Consider the following 17199-nt stretch of genomic DNA (forward strand, 5'->3'; position numbering starts at 1 on the left):
GCCTCTCTGGGGCAGACCACCATGCCTCTCCTTACGGAGACAGATGCGATGGAACCAGCCACCAGGTCAGACATGCTGAATCTTTCCCGGTAAGACACCACTCGTGGTGTTACACAGGTTTTTAAATATGGGTTAGTCGAGATGTTAGCCAATAAGAGGCTAGATATAATGGGCCAGGTAGTGTTTAAAAGAATACAATTTGTTTGTTGTTATTTCGGGGCATAAGTTAGCCGGTGGCCGGCAGCCGGGCAGAATGAAAAGCAGACCTGCCCGCAGCTCCTCATTATATTTTTGTTTTTTTGCCCTGCCACCAGTAAGGGAGAGATTCTATTTCTTAGCCTTTAAATACAGACTTGCTTCAGACATTTTTCAAAGATCTTTGAGGGTACTTGCACATGTTTACACACACATTTGAAAAAAAAGAAAAGGTACTGGCTTTAAGGTAGACATTGATGTGAATAACACAAATAATGCATTATTACTCAAACTCAAGTTTTTTGTTCTTTTGGTTTTTTTTTTTTTTTTTTTTTTTTAGATTTTACATGTGTGTCTTGCCCCAAATGTATGTATCTAAGTATACCACATGCATACTGGGTGCCCAAAAAGATTAGAAGAGGGAATGAGATCCCTTATGGACGGTTTTGAGCTACCATATGGGTTTTGGGTGTCAAATCCAGGTCCCTTAAAAATAAAACAAGAACAGCAATACAGACTGAACCTGAAACAGAAGTCACAAACCAGTCAGGATGAAAAGAAGTGGTATGTTTGGGTAGTTACTGCAGGAATGGAAGACAGTACCTTAGCTGACTGTGGCGTTGAGAAATTTAGCCAAGCAGGAACAAAGTCATGCTGCGCCATTTAGGTCCAGTGTCTTTTCAGCAAGATGAGGCATCCAACCTCATGGCCAGGATCTAAAAAAGACAACACAAATCACTCATGTATGACATAATGAGTCTGTGATTAATCTACAATCTTCCTTTAGAAGACTAAACCCCGAATTTGTCTACAGATTACTTCCAAGATTCCAAATCTCAAGAATTCTAAGCAATGTTTTATATGACTATGAAAACACACACACACACACACACACACACACGAGATGAAAACATGAAGGGTTATATGAAGGATGCAAATGGGTTCTTGAGTTTTAATACATATTTTAAAAAATGACAGTAGAAGCTGGGCCTGGTGATGTACCCCTTTAATCCCAGCATTTGGGTGGCAGAGGCAGGTGGATCTTTGTGAGTTCAAGGCCAACTGGTCTACAAATCAAGTTGCAGGACAATCAAGACTGCTACACAGAGAAACCCTGCCATGAAAAAAACTCAACCCCCACCAAAACAAACAAACAAACAACAACAACAAACCCAAACCAATAGATACGTACAGAACATTGGCTCTCAACCTGTGTGTTGCAACCCCTGTGGGGGAGGACCTTTCATGAAGGCTGTATATCAGATGTCTGTCATATGAGATATTTACATTATGATTCCTAACAATAACAAAATTAGTTATGGAGCAGCAAAAGAAATAAGTTATGGTTGGGGGCACTGTATTAAAGGGTTATTAGGAAGACTGAGAACCACTGTTCCAGAAGCTCCCCGTTTACCTGACAAACATTTCTTCACACACCAACTTGTATCAGTTTTCCTTAGAGAGTCACTGATGTACCCAAATCACTGATATTCTCCAAAATTAAACACTTCATAGCATAACACATATTTTTCATGGCATATACTCCATGTATGTTTTCTCTAAAGACAAATGGATGATACTTACCCTCAGAGTGTCACCTCTGTGGTCCTGTTTCCAAAGTTGCCAGCTGTATCTTCCACGAGGTTTTCTTGTAAAAAGGGTGCTTAAGTAGCCTGGCCAGCAGCACGCCTTGTGATGAAGCACAAAGAAGCCCAGCTCTGTGTGGCTCACTCTCTTAATCCTCTCAGTTACTCATCCTGAACTACCTAGTTCCTGACACGTTTCCAAAGGGGGAAGGGGAAGGGGAAGGGGGAAGGGGAACATAAAAAAGTTATTTGTTACATTTAAAAAGGGGGGGAAAGGGGGAAAAGCTATGTCTACGTTCACCTCATTCAACTTCCCTGAGTAATGGCACTATGATGTTGCTTAAAAGGGCAAAACTCGGACATTTGCACAGTGAGTGCAAATACTGTTCATAACAAGGTCATAACTAGAAAGACAGGTGGTCAAGTGTGTGCAAGAAATGTCATCAAGGTGATAAAAATGTACCAGTAAAGCAGTATAAGATCTTCTGAACAATCAACTCCAATGGCACAACACCCACGACAAAAGCCTTTAAAACACAAATCTTATTATCTGCTTAAAACAGTGTGCAGATATATTCTTTTATTTGTCTTAAACTTCAAAATCTAAAGATATAAGAAATCTTGTTTTGGTGGGTTTTTTATTTATTTGATTTTTGAAAGGAATCAGACAGAAACTTGATTTATCTTTCCTGCCACAGAATAGAAGCTTGTTTCAAGGCAAATTTCTTGGTATAAAGCTACTAAATATGTATCCTACTTCTTTGGTCTTTACTATTTATAAATTCAAAGCAAAATTATAAGTAGAAAAGATAAGGGTCAAGGAGAAAGAATTCCAAAATGGGGGTTTCTTCTTATCAGTTTTCTGTATTTCACTTGTTTTCCTCCTTCCCAAAAACTGAACTGAGCTTCCAAAAGTGATATGAAGATCTTCTATTGCTTTATTGAAGAAATCATTTTAATTTGGGTCCATCTCCATCATTAATCATTAAAAAGGCCACTTGAGTCTACCAATCTATAAATGAGAAACAAAAGAAAACACGTAATTAGAAGAGGCAAAACCAGTCACATCTCACTGCAAGTGAATATATCAAACCATGATCTCAACAGTAAAATCCTTAAATTCAACTGAGATACTAATTTGTCATGACCTAAAATGTGGCTACAAGTCTTTTTGTTGTTGAGACAAAGAATTACTATGCTGCTCAGGTCTCCCCTGACCTCAGCAGTCTTCTGTATCAGTCTTCCAAGCACGCAGACTACAGGCATGTCCTACCACACCTAACCTTTGTTAAGTCCTTTAAAGAGTTTATATCTGTCTCCTTAAACACAGATTTAAAAAAAAATACAACCATTTCTCCAAGAAGCCATCAAAGGTAATTCAGAAATGCCAATTACTGATTCTTCTCACATCTATATTTTCAACTTACCTAATTGGTCAAAAGCATATACAGGGTGTAGAAATACTACCTACCATCACTATCTAATTACTCAAAGGTAGATCATTAAGAAAAACTATTTGCCTTATATATTTATATTGTACATATTTTAGATAATTATCAATTTAGAGACATAAATCTCTTCTGATCTAAATTGATAGGTACTAAGAAAGTGCAAATATTTCTTTGCCAGTTCTCAATGTTCTTCCAGGGGTTACAAACATCTTTGACATAAGAACTCTGGTATCTTTGGGGGAAGTTCTAGTAGGCCGACAGATCCTAGGCATTATTGCGTTAAGTTCATAGAATGCAAAGTACCAAGTACAAGAGGTATTTAATCACTGCTTCTCAGGCTGAGTGCTGAATAAAAGCATTTACTCAGTCTCTATTCTCTTTGTGTGCTTCTAATACTTAAGTATTAAAACAAATATATACAAAGCTTAAGTAAAAGATATATGCCCTTCGCCTATATTCCTTGAAAGTTTGTGGAACAGTGATAAAAACTGACTATATTGCTGGGCATGGTGGTGTACACTTTGAATATCAACACCTGGGAGGCGGATGGATCTCTGTGAGGTGCAGGCCAGGTACAGCTATATAATAGAACCTTTTCTTTTTTCTTTTTTTTTTTTTTTTGGTTTTTCGAGACAGGGTTTCTCTGTGGCTTTTTGGAGCCTGTCCTGGAACTAGCTCTTGTAGACCAGGCTGGCCTCAAACTCACAGAGATCCGCCTGCCTCTGCCTCCCGAGTGCTGGGATTAAAGGCGTGCGCCACCACCGCCCGGCTCAGAACCTTGTCTTTCTGTGGAACAATCTTTTTGTACAATGTGAAGATGTATTCACCAGGATTCCTTCTGATAAAGAGCTGAATGGCCAATAGCTAAGCAGGAAAAAGTTAGGTGGGATTTCGAGACAGAGAACAAGAGGAATAGATGCCAAAGGACAAAGAAGAAACGGGAGGTGCAAGATGGAAGAGAGGTAAAAAGCCATGAAAATATAAATGGGTTAATTTAAGCTATAAGAGCTAATTGAGACAAGCCTACACTATAGGCCAAACCTTCATAATTAATAATAAAGTTCTGTATCATGATTTGGGGGCTGGTGGTACAAGAAAATCCGTCTACTCTGTCTTAAAAACAAACAAACAAACAACAATTACTGAGCCAGGTGGTGGCAGCTGCAGCACATGCTTTTAATCATAACACTTAGGAAGAAGAGGCAGTCAAGAGTACCAGGACAGACAGGTCTACACAGAGAAACCTCCTCTCAAAAAACCAGGACCTCTGGAAGAGTAGCCAGTGCTCTTAACTTCTGAGCCATCTCTCCAGCCCCCCAGGTTTTTGGTTTTTCAAAACAAGGTTTCTTTGTGTAGACCTGTCTGTCCTGGAACTCTGGACTGCCTCTTCTTCCCAAACTGGACAAGCAGGACACAAAAGATGAGACAACTGCCTAATTTTCCAAGACAGGGTAGGTCTGTCCTTCAAAATTCCTGCCTCATAGAAAAATCTGTCAGATAACTAATGGATGCCCCAACATTGATGTCTCTGTTGTTTCTTAGTTTTGGAAGTTGTCTGCTTTACACTTCCTGTTTACTCAAGCAATATTTGATCCTTCTTGGGTCTCTGATGAATTTGAATATATTTAGAGTTAAGTTTTCTTTGTTACTAAATTCAGAAAAGAAACTTACAAGAGAGATGTAAAATGTATATGGTTGAGAGACATCAAAGCTTAAGTTGTTTATCTAAGAAAATATTTTAAGATCTAAAAAGATATTTTTAGGCTAGTAATACAAGCAATAGTAAAAATGGTTTAGGACTAAGGATAGATAATATAGTACTTTCTCCAAATTTGCTAAATATATATTGACTGGACATTATGAATGAAATTTTTACTTGAAAATTGTTCTTATTGTATATAGTTTTACTTTGTTAAAGTTAAAACCTTCCCTTTTTATTCTGATAATTGTATTGTATATAGTTTTATTGTGTTAAGAGTTAAAACCTTTCTTTTTAATTTAGAGAAAAAGGAGGAAATGTGGAATAATCTTTTTGTACACTGTGAAGATGTGTCTTAGCCAAGGCACCTTCTGATTGGTTCAATAAAGAGCGGAATGGCCAATAGTTAGTCAGAAAGAGGTTAGGCAGGACTTCTTGACTAAGAGGGAGAAGAGAGGAGATGAATGAATCTAGGCATGGTCCTGCCGATTCCCAGCAACCACATGGTGGCTCACAACCATCTGTAAATGGTGCCCTCTTCTGGCCTGCAGGTGTCTCCTCTCTCCCTTTCCCCCTCCCCCATGAACAGGGTTCTAGAAACCTCAGAGTAACAATTCAGAAGTTTGGGGATAGGCAGGCAGAAGTGAGACCCTCCCTACTGCACACATATGTGCATGTAGCCACAAATAAATTAGGTGGTATGGGCAAAGTACAGGGGTCACTGTTGGTGGTTGGTGCTGAATGACTTGACTGAGTTCTCCCCACAAATTTGGGTCCGTATACCTTTCATGTACCAGGATTCAGTATTGCGTGTTTCTTTTTGTTAATTATTTATTTTATGTGCATTGGTATTTTGCCTACATGTTTATCTGTGTGAGGGTGTCAGATCTTTGAGTAAAGCAGTTGTTAGCTGCCACGTGGGTGCTGGCAACTGAACCCAGGTCCCTGGTAGAACAGTCAGTGGTCTTAATTGCTGAGCCATCTCTAGTCCCACCCCCCTGTATGTTTTAAATATTCTTTCCAGGAGAGAATTGGAACATTTCAGTTCACCAGGCACTCACTGCAGAATAAACACAAATATGGTACAGACTTAGCAACAACTCACAGGAAACACGTAAAATCCTTACATTTATAAGATTTTAGAGGTAGGGAATCTTTGTTTTTTGAGATAGGGTCTATATTTAGTCCTGGGATTAAAAGCATATGCTGCCTTACCTTGCCTAGAGGTGGAGAAGGGGCATCTCTGATTGTAAAGGGAAAGGATCTGAGTTTAGCAGATTAGTGAAGATACAAAATAAGACACAGTAATTTAGACATAAAGTAGTTAATAAAAAGCAGTAATTTAGGAAGTTAATTCTATTGTCCCACCCTACCTTGGGACAGTCACTTACTAGAAACTTAGACAAGCTATATATGAAATGGTAACAAAAAAAAAAAAAACCTGGCATGCTATTACATCCTTATAAACCTAGGACTGGGGCTGCTAGAGGCAAGCACACCTCTGCTCCTCAAGGGGTGTAGGGGAGGCAACTGACCGACCAGAGAAGCCTGTTTGGCCAGTTCCAGGTCAGTTAGGAGAAGGAGGAGAAGCAGGAGGAGGAGGAGAAGGGAGAAAGGTGAAGGGAGGAGGAGGAAGAGGAAAAAAAAAAAAGAAGGGGTTCCTTAGTGCCTGAGGAACAACATCCAAAGTTGTGCCCTGACCTTAGCACATACAAAGTTATGTGTAACACCGCCCTCTGCCTTCTCCAAAAAGGAGCACCAGCGCAAGGCTGGGGGGTGTTGTTAATGGACATAACTCTACATATTAAACAAATATTCCTCAAATAATCTGCATTTGTAGTGTATGTCTATAATTACAGCAAGAACATCAGAAGTAAAGCCAAGCTGGGTTACAGCATGAGAATTTATCTCAAAATCAATATAAGGGCTGATGGCATGACTCAGCCTATAAAGGTACTTGATGTTGGACAATACGTATAAGCCTGATGATTGATCCGAGTTTAATACCGTGAACCCATTTAAAGGAAGAACAAGCACACCAACTCCAGTTATTACATCACCTCCATAGAATTAATATGGCATGTGTGCCACCTCTTCCAACAATCACATACACAGTAATGTGAAACTATAATAATATAATAACCATCATTACCTTTTAAAAATAAGACCCATTTTTCCCAAATGCAATCTAGAAACACAATGCTTCATACTTTAAAAAACATCCTTCACTTAGGCCAGGCAGTGGTGGCCTGCACCTTTAATCCATCCTTTGGGAGGCAGAGGTGAGTTGAATCCAACCTCACTGGCTGAGAGTTCCAGGACAGCAAGGGCTAAACAGAGAAACTCTGTCTCAAACTCCACCCCCCAAAACAATTCCTTAATTTTGCCTTCAGGTTTGATATGCCATTTTTATTCTGTTAGAAGCATTTTAAACTGGCGATGGTGGCATACGCCTTTAATCCCAGCACTTGAGAGGGAGAGGCAGAGGCAGGCGGATCTTTTTGAGTTCGAGGCCAGCCTGGTCTACAAGAGATAGTTACAGGACAGGCCCAAAGAAAGCTACAGAGAAACCCTGTCTCAAAAAAAAAAAAAAAAAAAAAAAAAAGCATTTCAATCATAAAAATCTTTAACTATAAAATGAATTATCTATTGTATGCTATATAAATGCTGATGTTTACCTGCCATAAAGATCTTTCTTTTAATAGCCTATTAGAAAGTTAAAAATACAGAGTGCTTTCTAGCCAAACTTATTAATTCTGGCTTCACAAAGAGTCTTGAAGTATAAGAGTAATAGATATAATTTGGTAATTTGGTAAATCTTCCATGAAAACTTTCTAGTATACTATAGAAACTGTCTATAACAAATCATTTACATAGCAGAGAATTCACAAGATGTGTATTATACAGAACTGAAAAGGGGTATATTTTTAAGTCTCAGCTAAACTGACCCGTTGAACAGCTAACTGAACTGTTTTAACTCTACTATACAGCACTTCCTCTACAGCTCTGCTCACTTCTCTCACTTTTTAAAACAAGCTGTAGAATACAGCTTGTATGTGATCCTTTAGCAGCACATACAGTAAAAATGGAATGAACTATTTAATTTTAAGACAGGTTCTCCCTGGGAATACTTGGCTGATCTGAAACTTGATATGTAGACCAGGCTGGCCCGGAACTCAGATACTCAGCTGCCTCTGTCTCTTTAGTGCTAGAATTAACAGTATGAGCCACCACGCTCAATTATTTAATTTTATCTGGTCTTCCATTTATCCCAAGCACAAAACAAACTAACAACAACAACAAAAACCCACTAGTTGGCACACTGTAGATACTAAATAAAGATTTGCTGAATAACTGTATAAATCACTGAAAATACTAATACCAACTTTACAAAACAATGTCACATTGGTTTTCAAACAGGTGTTATGTCCCCCACAGTGACGCAGACTGTCAGACTGGAAGCTACCTTCTGCTGTTTGTGGACATAAAACAGCGTCCTTCTATGAGGTCTTAATGTGCATCCCTAGACTATGCATTCACTGTATTCACTATGTTTATTTTGTTGTAGAATGTACTTTACTTTTTTTTGAGTCAGTCTTACTTTGTCTAGGCTGGCTTTGAACTCCTGGGTTCAAGTCATCACCTTGCTTTGGTCTCCTTACTTAATGCAATAAAAAAGTGCATACTACCATTCCTATTTTTACTTACGTATTTTTTGATTATGCGTCTTGAGTATGGGTTTGTGTATGTGTGTCTGCTGAGGCCTAAGTAGGGTGTCAAATCCGCTGAACTGGAGTTACAGACAGTTGTGAGCTGTCTAACACAGGCACAGGAAACCAAGCTCAAAATTCCAGTATGTGCTCTTAATCAGTGAGCAATCTCTGCACATCCTCTAAGTTCTGCTTTTGTTGATTTATTTATTTATACATTTTATGTATATTAAGTGCTGTCTGCATGCACGGCTGCACACCAAAAGAGAGCATCGGATCTCATTATAGTTTGAGATGTCATGTAGTTGCTGGCAAGTGAACTCAGGACCTCTCTTAACCGAGACATCTTTCCAGGCTCTTGCTTTGTTCTAAATACTCCTTTGCTATAAAATATTTGTTCTTAGCATTTGACACAGGGCTAAAATATATACTGATTCTAATGATCAGAGTTGCAAATACTCTCTATGCTCTCATTACACTATGCCCCTTAATGAAAAATATTTTAATCAAAAAACTTTAGCCATGGGGCTGGAGAGATGGCTCAGAGGTTAAGAGCACTGGCTGCTCATCCAGAGGTTCTGAGTTCAATTCCCAGCAACCACATGGTGGCTCACAACCATCTGTAATGAGATCTGGTGCCCTCTTCTGGCATGCGGGCATACATGGAGGCAAAATGCTGTATACATAATAAATAAATAAATCTTAAAAAAAAACTTTAGCCAAAGTTGTACATCATTTCCTTTAAGATACATATTTCCATGTCTTATTTCTTGGTTTTTGTTTTTTGAGGGTCTCGTTATACAGCTATGGCTCACCTGGAATTTATAATGAAGACCGGGTTAGCCTCAAACTCATGGGTGTTGCTACTGCTTCTGTCTCCTTTGTAATGGAATTCTAGTACAGCACCATCTATAAATATGTTACAGTGTTTTGAATGGAAACATCCCCTAGAGGTTCATGTATTTGAAATTTGGCCCCCAGTTGGCAGTGCTATTTGGAAATTATGGAACCTTCAGGAGGTAGAATCTTGCTGGAAGTTATGTACTGGCACAGTGGGGTAAGAGGGTAGAGGTATGAACTTTGAAATCTTATAGACTGGCCTTGTTTCCAGTGTGTAGATGAAAATGTAACCTACCTACCATGCCTTCCCCATTGTTAGGAACTCTTTCCTCTGGAACCATAAACCAAACAATTCTTCTGTAAGTTGCTTTTTGTGAGTATGGTTTTTCAAGACAGGTTTTATCTGTGTAACAGTTCTAGCTGTCCTAGAACTCTGTAGACCAGTCTGGCCTTGAACTCAGAGATTCACCTGCCTTTGTCTCCCAAGCACTGGATCAAAGGTGTGCATCACCACCACCTGGCCTCTATGTTGCTTTTGATTTTGGTATTTTATCATTAACAACAAAAAAGTCTAATACCGACTGTAAAAAGTTGAAGGAGAAGGTAATGGAGAGACAAATATTGCATGTTTTCACTTATATGGGAACCTACATTTAAACACAGAGGTCATGCTAGGCAGTGGTGGCGCACGCCTTTTTTAGTCCCAGCACTCAGGAGGCAGAGGCAGGCAGATCTCTGTGAGTTCAAGGCCAGCCTGTGCTACAAAAGAGCTAGACCCAGGACAGGCTCCAAAGCTACAGAGAAACCCTGTCTTGAGAAACCAAAAACCACCCACAGAGGACATAAAAGAAAAAGAGAAATAAATAAAAGAAAAAGAGGACTATTTGGGAAGGGATGATTAGTAGGAGGGGCTAAAGGAGAACAATAAGGCCAAATATAATCAAAGTACAATGATAAACATGAAAACGTCATCATGCTTTTAAAAAATGAACAGCTGGGCAGTGCTGGCGCTTGCCTTTAATCCCAGCCCTTGGAGGCACAGGCAGGTACACAGAGAAACCATATCTCAAAACAACAACCAAAAACCTGCCAGGCGTGATACTAGTACTCAGAAGGCGGATCTTTGAGAGCTCCAAGACAGACAAGGCTACACAAAGAAAGACCCTGTCTCAAAGTACAATAAACTAAAGAAAACATACACAAAAACTTTCAACTTCATGTTGTACTAAGACTACCATAAATAGAAGCAAATTGTACAAATCAAGATTTTTAGTTAAAAACAAAACAAAAAAGCACATTTAGGCAACTAAACCAGAAAAGGAATTTACCAAAACACCACTGGAGTTCAGAGAATTAGGAGACTTCGATTTGGCAAATATATAAAACAATGGAAGCTAAGCAGATGAAACCATTGCCATGGTCACAACACAGGAAGAGCTGGCTAAGTGAGCAATGCAACCAAATGCCAAAAGAATGAACTCTAAATTGTCTTTACTTCTTTGTAGTTCACTGCACAGCCTGGGTATGCATATTCAATCACATAGCCTCTCAGCCTCTTCAGCATTCATTCTCTCCCAGTTATTTTCATGAAAAACCAATATAAAAGGGGCTGAAATGGTAGAGACAAAACAAACACTATGTTATGTCTCAGAGGCTAGAGTCTGACACCAAGCCTGACGACCCGAGTGAGTGTAATCCCCAGAACATATTAACATGAAAAAAGAAAACAGATTTCTGAAAGTTGTCCTCTGACCTCCCCACAATGTAAAGAAATGATCTTTTAAATGGCAACAATAAAAGATCATCTTAAAATAAATTAGTAGGGGTTGGAGAGGTGGCTCAGCGGTTAAGAGCACTGGCTGCTCTTCCAGGGGACCCAGGTTCAATTCCGAGCACCCACATGGCAGCTCACAACCATAACTCCAGTTCCTAGGGATCCGACACCCTCACATAGACATACATGCAGGCAAAACACCAACGCATAGAAAATAAACAAATCGGTAAACTAACTCTATCATCATACCTTCTGCATCTCTGCTCTGAAATTTTCAGAAAATAGTAATGTTTTAACTTTCTCAGGTAGTTAATCTTCTCTTTCTAATACTTTGTTACAAAGGACACAAACATTTAATGCAATCACAACTAATATACTATCAAACTAAAAACTAAATCTAAAATCAAACACTTCCAAATAAGAATGACATATTTAAATAAAACAAAGATAAGAAAAATTCTACCAGAGCCAAAATAAAAAACAAAGAAGCATATATTTATTACCAGATGCAATCTGACCATTACTTCTAAGATTCTGATAAAATTAAGGGGCCTATATTTATGCAGGATCATGAAACTTTTTTTGATGGCAGCTGCTATTTTTAAATTATTCTATTTTTATTTATGTGTGTGGTGTCTATGGAGGTCAGCAGAAAATTGCAAGTCACTATATGGATGCTGGAAACCAAACCTGGGTCCTGTACAAATGCAACAAGTGTTCTTAAGAGCTGAGTCCCAGCCCTGTTTGTTTTTTTAGTCCAGGCTGGCCTCAATCTAACTGACGAAATATGTGTCAGAGGAAGATGTGAACTCTATCCTGTTCATCCCAAGTGACAGGATTACAGCTGTGAGTTAATAACCTACCACGCTGTTTATGAAATTTTAAGATTATTCAAATTTCTTTTTACAATATTAGAAAATGAACCCAGGATCAGGAACTCTAATACTATGCTAAATTCCCAACATTTAAATAATACAACAACTCCAATTTGTTGTTATTTTTGTACACAGAGAAACCCCGCCTTGAAAAACAAAAAACAATTTCATCTCAAGAAGAGATGTGGCTCAGTTCACAGAGTGCTTGTCTATCATGCACAAAGCCCTGAGACTGGAAAAGATTGTGAGTTACCACGTGGATGCTGGGTATTGAAACTGGGTCCTCTTCAAAAGCAGTAAGTGTTCTCAACTTCTGAGTCAACTCTCCACCCCCTCATAGGCTTTTTATGTGCAGTAAGATTTGAGTGCAAAGCCAGGGAGATGGCTCAGAAGGCAAACCCAACAGTCTGAGTTCCATCCCTGGACCCATATACTGGAAGGAAAGAACTAACTCTCAAAAAGTTGTTCTCAAGCCGGGAGGTGCATGGCTTTAATTCAAGCAATGAGGAGGCAGAGACAAGTGGATCTCTGTGATGGGTCTACAGTGTGAGCTCCAAGACAGGCTCCAAAGCGTCTTGTCCCCCCCCCCCCCAAAAAAAAACAAAAAAGGAAAAAAAAAGTTGTTCTCTTGCCTCAATATGTGCCAAAGCATGCATATACTCACACAAATGTAAAAAGGAATTTTATTTTTTTTAAATATTTATTTATTTATTATGTATACAATACTCTATCTTGTGTGTATGTCTGCAGGCCAGAAGAGGGCACCAGACCCCCTTACAGATGGTTGTGAGCCACCATGTGGTTGCTGGGAATTGAACTCAGGACCTCCAGAAGAGCAGGCAATGCTCTTAACCACTGAGCCATCTCTCCAGCCCTGAAAAGGAATTTTAAAAGAGTCCAATTTGCAAGGTTTAATGTCGCATGCCTTTAATCGCAGCACCTGGGGAGCAGAGGCAGGTGGATCTCTGAGTTTGAGGCCAGCCTGGAACCTACAGATCCCAAAAAAGTAAATGAAAATTTAAACCTTTAAGTACAAATAAGGGATTTCAAGCAAATTTAAAGCACAGTCAACCTCAGGAGGGAAAAAAAAAAAAAAAAATCACAGCCAATCTTAAACCTCATGTTCAATTTTTTTTTCATTCCAGTGATTTGGCCTTTATAGTCCGTTTCCTCCCCCCCCCCCCCAGGGTTTCTCTATGAAACAGTCCTGGCATTAACTATATAGACCAGGTTGGCCTTGAAGGCCTTTATGGTCTTACTAACAAAGTAAACGAGGCTGGCTGTTCACATAAAAGTAAATTTAATGAGCAGTTTAAAATTAATTTCCTTAAGAAAGACCACTGAAGGCTGAGCAGTGTTGGCGCGAGCCTTTAATCCCAACACCTGGGAGGGAGATACAGACAGATCTCTGTGAATTTGAGTTTAGCCTGGTCTTCTGAATTCCAGGACAGGACAGGCTCCAAAGACTAGAGAAACCTTATCTCGACAAAACCAAACCAAACCAAAAAAACACCCAATCAACAACCAAAAAGACTACTGGTGTAATCTATGTACAAATCCTGGCCTGATTCCCCAGAACTACTACCACTACACTCCCTCATCCCAACTCCCCCAAAACAGAAAGAAAAAGGATGTTGTGATCTTGTACTTTTGTACATCAGCTGGCAAACTCTAAAGGTCTTTGGTTGTGGAATAATGCTTTATGGTCCCTGCCACCAGTGCACTAAAACTAGCACTAACAGTGTGCCTCTAGTGCCTGTTCAGCTGAAAAGTTTACGAAACAAATCAGTAAAGGGCTGACTGATTGCTTTAGTAAAGGAAAATAAAGTACTATCATTCCCTTTCTATATCTTTTAATGTATTTGAAATCATCAATAAAACTCAACTTATATTACAATAGGTAATGAACCTTACAATTAAAGTTAAAGAAGTTCAGCGTCTCTTATAGAACTCCCTGCCTTTTTTTTCCAAGACAGGGTTTCTCTATGTGACAATCCTAGTTGTCTTGAACTTGCTTTGTAGACCAGGTTGGTCTTAAACTCCCAGAGATCTGCCTGCCTCTGCCTTCCAATGTTGCCCATCTAAGAACCATTTGTTTTTTAATTCTTTGACTGTGGCTAGTTTTGTTTGAGGCAGACTTCAGTAACAAACAGAAATCATTGGGTTTGATTTAGAAGTAACCTGGGGTTTTAGATCTCCAGCAAACAGCTACATGCTAAACAAATGCCAAATAGTACCAACTATAATAACTTATAAATATTATCTTATCTGTGTCCTAAAAGCCTCCCTCCCATTTGTATAAAAAGACACAAAACCAAATGTGCCCTTTAAGAATAGTCTTTAAAGTTACACAGAGAAACCCTGTCTCGAAAAAGCAAAAAAAAAAAAAAAAAAAAAAAAAGAAAGAAAGAAAAAGAAAAAAATGTCTGTGAATGTGGTTTGTGTGTGTGTTCCTGTGAACGCAGGTGGATATATGCCACTGCACACTAGAGGTTGAGGACAATCTCCAGTGTCAGTCCATGTCTTCAACCCTGTCTGAGTTAGGGTCTCATTTGCTGTTACATTTGCCAGGCTACCAGGTCCGTGTACTTCCAGGGATTCTCCTGTCTGTTCCCCATTTCCTTGTAGGAACACTGGACAGCAGACTAGAAATGGTTTCGTATGAGTTCTGGCTTTATAAATGCAAATCCTCAAGCTTGTAAGGTAAATACTTCATGCCCTGAGCCATCTCCCCAGCTCAAATTTGTCTTTTCTATGTATGTATGTATGTATGTATGTATGTATGTATGTATGTATGTTTTTTCGAGACAGGGTTTCCCTGTAGTTTCTAGAGCCTGTCCTGGAACTAGCTCTTGTAGACCAGGCTGGCCTTGAACTCAGAGATCCGCCTGACTCTGCCTACCGAGTGCTGGGATTAAAGGCGTGCGCAACCACCGCCCGGCTCTTTTTTTATTATATAGCATGTGTGTGGAGATCAAAGTACAATTTACTAGAGTTGGTTTTCCTAACATCCACACAGAACCCAGAGATCAAGCTCAGGTCCTCTCAAGCGTGACAGCTACCCAACTGAGCTATTTTGTCCACCCTAAATTTTGTCTCATCTCAGGATTCTTTAAAATGGTTCATGACCCTTAATATTACAACAGTCTGACTTTCATGTTTAAAGGCAAGCAGCCCAACCTCCATCAATGCAAAAACTAAACAAACAAAAAACCAACTAAGGTCAGATGTACTTTAACTCAAGCACTAGAAGCAGAAGCAGGCAGATCTCGCAGAAACAGGCAGATCTCTGGAGTTTGATGCCAACTACACAGCAAATTCCAAGCCAACCAGGACTACAGAGTGAGACCAGGTCTCAAAACAAAACACAACAGAACAAAAACCCTCAACCAACTAACAAGATCACAACACACACACACACACGCGCGCGCGCACTGAGGCAACGAGTCAAGCACCATGACAGTCCACCTAAGTTTTTGTGGCCTCAACTGGCTAGTAGACAAATGAGTCTTAGCCTCATTTTTCTCAACTGCAAAGTAAAGATAAAACATCTGCTTAGCATGACATGATGGTGTACACATGAAATCATAGCTACTTAGGAGGAGGCAAAGCAGGAGGTTCACAGTCCAAGACCTGCTATAGCAACTTAATGAGACCTAGTCTCAAATAACATTAAGGATACAATTAAGAATAAAAGTGCTTGGTTATCATCCAAAAAGCACTCAGTTCAATCAATCTTCAGTATCAGAAAGGAAAAAAAAAAGCCCACATTACCATCACAAAGTAATTAAGCCAATAAATAGAAAGCACTTTGAGATAGACATGGTGGCACATGCCTTTGATCCAAGCCCTTGGGAGGCAGAAGCAGGTAGATCTCTGTGAGACCATCCTGGTCTTCAAAATGAGTTTCGGGGCAGCCAGAACTAAACAGAGAAATCCTTGCCTAAAAAAACAACAAACAAACAAACAACAACAACAACAAAAACACCTGGGCAGCAGCCTCTCCCTGATACATTCGTCTTAATCCATAAAATTAAGATAAGCTATTTTCTGAAAGAATATTGAGAATTGTGTTTTAACTTTCAATGAGGATTTAAAACTACACAGAACTGAGTGGTGGTGGCACGTGACTTTAATCCTAGCATTTCGAAGGCAAAGGCAAGTGGATATCTGAGTTTGAGGTAAGTGGTCTAAAGAAGTTCCAGAACTGTCAGGGCTATACAGAGAAACCCAGCCTTCAAACAATGATAGATAAGTAAATAAATTATAGGGGTTAGTGACTTGGCTCAGTGGTTAAGAGCACTTGCTCTTGCAGAGGAACCTGGTCTAAATTACAAGAACCTACATTGTAGCTCACAACCAACTGTAACTCCAGTCCTAGGGGATCCAAGACCCTCCTCAGACATTCAAGGATATCATACATACATGTGGTGCACATACATACATACAGGCAAAATATTTGTAAGGTTAAAAATTATTTGTAAGGTTAAATAATAAAATAAATTAATAAAAATAAATAAATTGGTGGTATACAGAACAGCGATAGTATGCTTGCAGCATGCACTAGACTCTGAATTCAATGCCCCACATTGAAAATAAAAAGTAGCCGGGTGTGGTGGTGCATACCTTTAATTCCAGCATTGGAAAGGTAGAAGAAGCAGGTGGATCTCTGTGAGTTCCCTCTACATCAGTGGTTCTCAACCTGGAGCTCATGAACTCCATAAGGGTTGCACATCAGATATTTACATAATGATTCATAACAGCAGAAAAAAATTAGTTATGAAGCAGAAAAATTTTATTGTTGGGGCTCACCACAACACCAGGAACTGTATTGGGAAGTACTGTACAAATTCAGAAATTAGTAATTACTATATACACACAGAGAAATACATTTCAAGATTTCTTATCACATGCATATATTGAAATGGCTGAATGTACCCTTCTCTTCAACTAAGACTTTAAATAATCAAAGATAAGAATTGTTAAATTAGGAGCTGGAGAGATGGCTCAGAGGTTAAGAGCACTGGCTGCTCTTCCAGACGACCTGAGTTCAATTCTCAGCAATCTCA

General features: G+C 39.2%; 1 protein-coding gene across 3 annotated transcripts in view; it reads right to left on the reverse strand.

Annotated features, from left to right (window-relative positions):
- Positions 1 to 17199, reverse strand: part of Gpbp1l1 (GC-rich promoter binding protein 1 like 1) — a 45427-nt gene that overhangs the window by 25524 nt on the left and 2704 nt on the right. For all 3 annotated transcript variants that reach the window (XM_038332479.1, XM_038332478.1, XM_038332477.1), the window contains exons 2-3: positions 1780 to 2793; positions 799 to 911 (exon numbers count right to left, since the gene is read on the reverse strand). In XM_038332479.1, coding sequence (XP_038188407.1) covers positions 799 to 858 — 60 coding nt within the window. In that variant the 5' untranslated portion in view covers positions 859 to 911; positions 1780 to 2793. The remainder of the gene's footprint in view (positions 1 to 798; positions 912 to 1779; positions 2794 to 17199) is intronic.

This window comes from Arvicola amphibius, chromosome 6, assembly GCF_903992535.2.
Source record: "Arvicola amphibius chromosome 6, mArvAmp1.2, whole genome shotgun sequence".
In the NCBI taxonomy this organism is placed as follows: Eukaryota; Metazoa; Chordata; class Mammalia; order Rodentia; family Cricetidae; genus Arvicola; species Arvicola amphibius.